The sequence below is a fragment of the Otolemur garnettii genome, unplaced genomic scaffold (genome assembly GCF_000181295.1).
Source record: "Otolemur garnettii isolate 467f Iridium unplaced genomic scaffold, OtoGar3 scaffold00027, whole genome shotgun sequence".
NCBI lineage: Eukaryota > Metazoa > Chordata > Mammalia > Primates > Galagidae > Otolemur > Otolemur garnettii.
The window spans coordinates 20,211,378-20,214,183 of NW_003852422.1; the positions used below are offsets into that span (position 1 = coordinate 20,211,378).

A 2,806-nucleotide genomic window follows, 5' to 3' on the forward strand; every position below is an offset into this window, starting at 1 on the left:
CAAAAGAGACATAATAAGGAAATAAACAATAAAATAACTTACCCGATAAAGATAACTATTCTGAAGGTGGGATGGATGAGAATATTATGAAAGATAATAGCATAGGCAATAACCAGAAGCTAATTTATAGCTAGTTAATCAGGAAGGATTAGGAAGAGGAAGAGACATTTGATTAGAAACTTGAGTAACAAAATGGTGGTAAGGGAGATAGACAGACAAAGATCTGGGAGGGAGCAGCTGACAGAAAGGAGAGCAAATTCAAGGCCTAGAGGCTGGAGTTTGCAGTGTTTGGTGAAGAGAAAAACAAGGTCTGTGGGGCAAGAAGAATGACAGGAGGTGAGGTTGGAGAGGTTAGTCCAGGATCAGATTCTGCAAGAGTCTCATAGGTCAGGGGGAGAAATTTTACTCTTAAGTTCAATGGAAACCCATTGAGGTTTTCCAAGCAGGAGAATGACTGGTTTGATTTATACTTTCAAAAGACACATGCTAAAAGGAGCATGGATGGATTGTAAAGGGGCCAGAATGAAAGTGAGAACACTTAGGAGGCTATCATAGTAATCCAAATGAGACATGATGTGGCGTGTGCTAGGGTGGTAGCAGTGCAGAGGGAGATGGATCAGAAAATCCAAAGTTATACTTTAGAGGGAGAGTCAGTAGGACTTACTGTTGCTGGGAGAGAGGAATCAAAGATTAGTCTTCTAAAACTGGGTTGTGGTGAAGATTACACAACTAAATAAATTTACTTTAGAAAACTCATTGAACTGTAGGTAAATTTTTGGTATATAAATTATACTTGAATAACTTTTTAAAAAATGAATCCTAGGTTTTTGGCTAGTAGTAACTTTATTAGAAGGAGTAGGAGATGTGAATGAGGGAGGAAAACAAACTTTCATGACTTTCGTAAACCACTGCATTTGTTAAATTCCACATCACTAGGTCTTTGGTTCTTTGAGTCTCTAACCCACATTTCACTCATCAAAACAAACAAAAATAAGTAAATGCCCCACACATCTGCCATCACCTCATCATATATTTAGAACACTGTAATTTTATCTAGTTTTACTTAACTGATATTAATGTGTAGGGGATAAGAACAGTTAGAGAAAAGTTCAGGAAGGCAAATCAGTTTCATCTTGTAGAATGGCCTTGACCTTCATCTTATAGATCAATTTTATCTTTAGAGAGGAAGTTCCCATCCACAAAAACACATGTCTGTGACCCTGGGATTTGCATATTCAGTTTGAGAAATGTCCCTCACAAATGAAAATCCAGACATTGGACTAGTTCCTTCATCATTGTATGATACTAACCATATAGTTCCATTAGCACTTCACGTTTCTGTTGGTGTAGTAAGTCATCTATAATAGTGGGAAGAATACTAGATGTGACATCAACAAGCTTGAAAACATATTCAGAGAGATTATGTGAATGCCTAAGGTTACCATAGTCAGTATATGATAGAACCAGGATTTGATTTGCACCTGATCTCATGATTCACAATTCCACGCCCTTTCCAGCATTCAGTGTTTCTGAATAGCATTAGAGTACAAATTATCCTTTTACCTACCTATTAATATTATTCATCTCCAGGAGTATATTTTTATTTCCTCTTCTTCACCCCATTGGTGATGAGAAATTCCCACCCTAGGGTTATGGGGATGGCCAAATGCACAATAGCTTATTAATCATTAATCACAGACCAGAGTAGGAGGACACGCAGGGCGATGTGGTCACAGAGTGAATAACCAAGGGTTACAGGAGGCAGGCTTTGTGGTGTCAGCAGGGTAAGGTGAGCCCTGGTTCTTGAAGGATATGATTGACTTGTCTGAATAATTCCAAGGACCTGCAGGGAACTAAAATCAAGAAAATGGGGATAAGTAGTAACGTGGTTGATCCTGTTGCCAAGGAAGGTCATTTGGCTAGAGGATCTTAGCCACAGGAACAGAGTGCAGAGAGGAACTTGCAGTTAGGCCCATCAGATGCCATGGCAGCACATAATATCAATATGTAATTTTAGTCCATACACCCAGGGTGCCCAGTCAATGAATCATTCAGAATACATTACCTAGCCCATGCAGAGTAGTTGAGATAGTACTACATAGGGGGTTAAGAAACCTGGGTTCTAGTTCTGTGCTTGTCTCTAGTTGTGTGATTTAATCTGTTAGGCTTTAATTTCTCCATCTAAAAACTGGAAGAGTAGATTATCTCAAGATCATCTCCTGAATTTTATACACTCGATATTATTCATCTAAATGTCTTTTAACACTCAAAATGCAAGCTGATTTGGTGATAAGATCATAAAACATCAAAACCTTGCTTTTTCCAAACAAAGGCCAATTTTGTAGAAAGAAATTCTTTAGGGAACAATACAAAGAAAAGATATTAAATAATTGCTGCTATATGTGTCACAACATCACTATGTACTCCATGAGTATGTATAATTATGATGTGTCAATTAAACAGTAAAACTTTAAAAGTAAGTAAGTAATTGTTACAGTCTTTATGGTTTGATTTGTTGCAGGACACATTTTTATGTCATACCGTTACACAAAGTTTTGCCATGGGCTCAATTTCCCCCCGAGACTTTATCGACTTAGTACACATCAAGCACTACGAAGGGAATATAAGCATTATCAGTTGTAAGTTGAAACGTTTTGCTCACATTTTGGAATTATGATGCGTCATTAATAATTTGTCCCTTTAATTCAAAGTTTAGAATAAATACTATTTTCAATTATTTTCTCTTTCAAATTTATTAAGTGGGGCCAGTAAGTTTATATCATGTAGACATGCCTGATATTTTACC

General features: G+C 37.1%; 1 protein-coding gene across 1 annotated transcript in view; it reads left to right on the forward strand.

Moving 5' to 3' along the window:
- STARD6 (StAR related lipid transfer domain containing 6) overlaps positions 1-2,806 on the forward strand; it is an 18,337-nt gene that overhangs the window by 7,087 nt on the left and 8,444 nt on the right. The window contains exon 4 of the mRNA XM_003788479.2: positions 2,522-2,639. Within this exon, the coding sequence (XP_003788527.1) occupies positions 2,522-2,639 (118 nt within the window). The remainder of the gene's footprint in view (positions 1-2,521; positions 2,640-2,806) is intronic.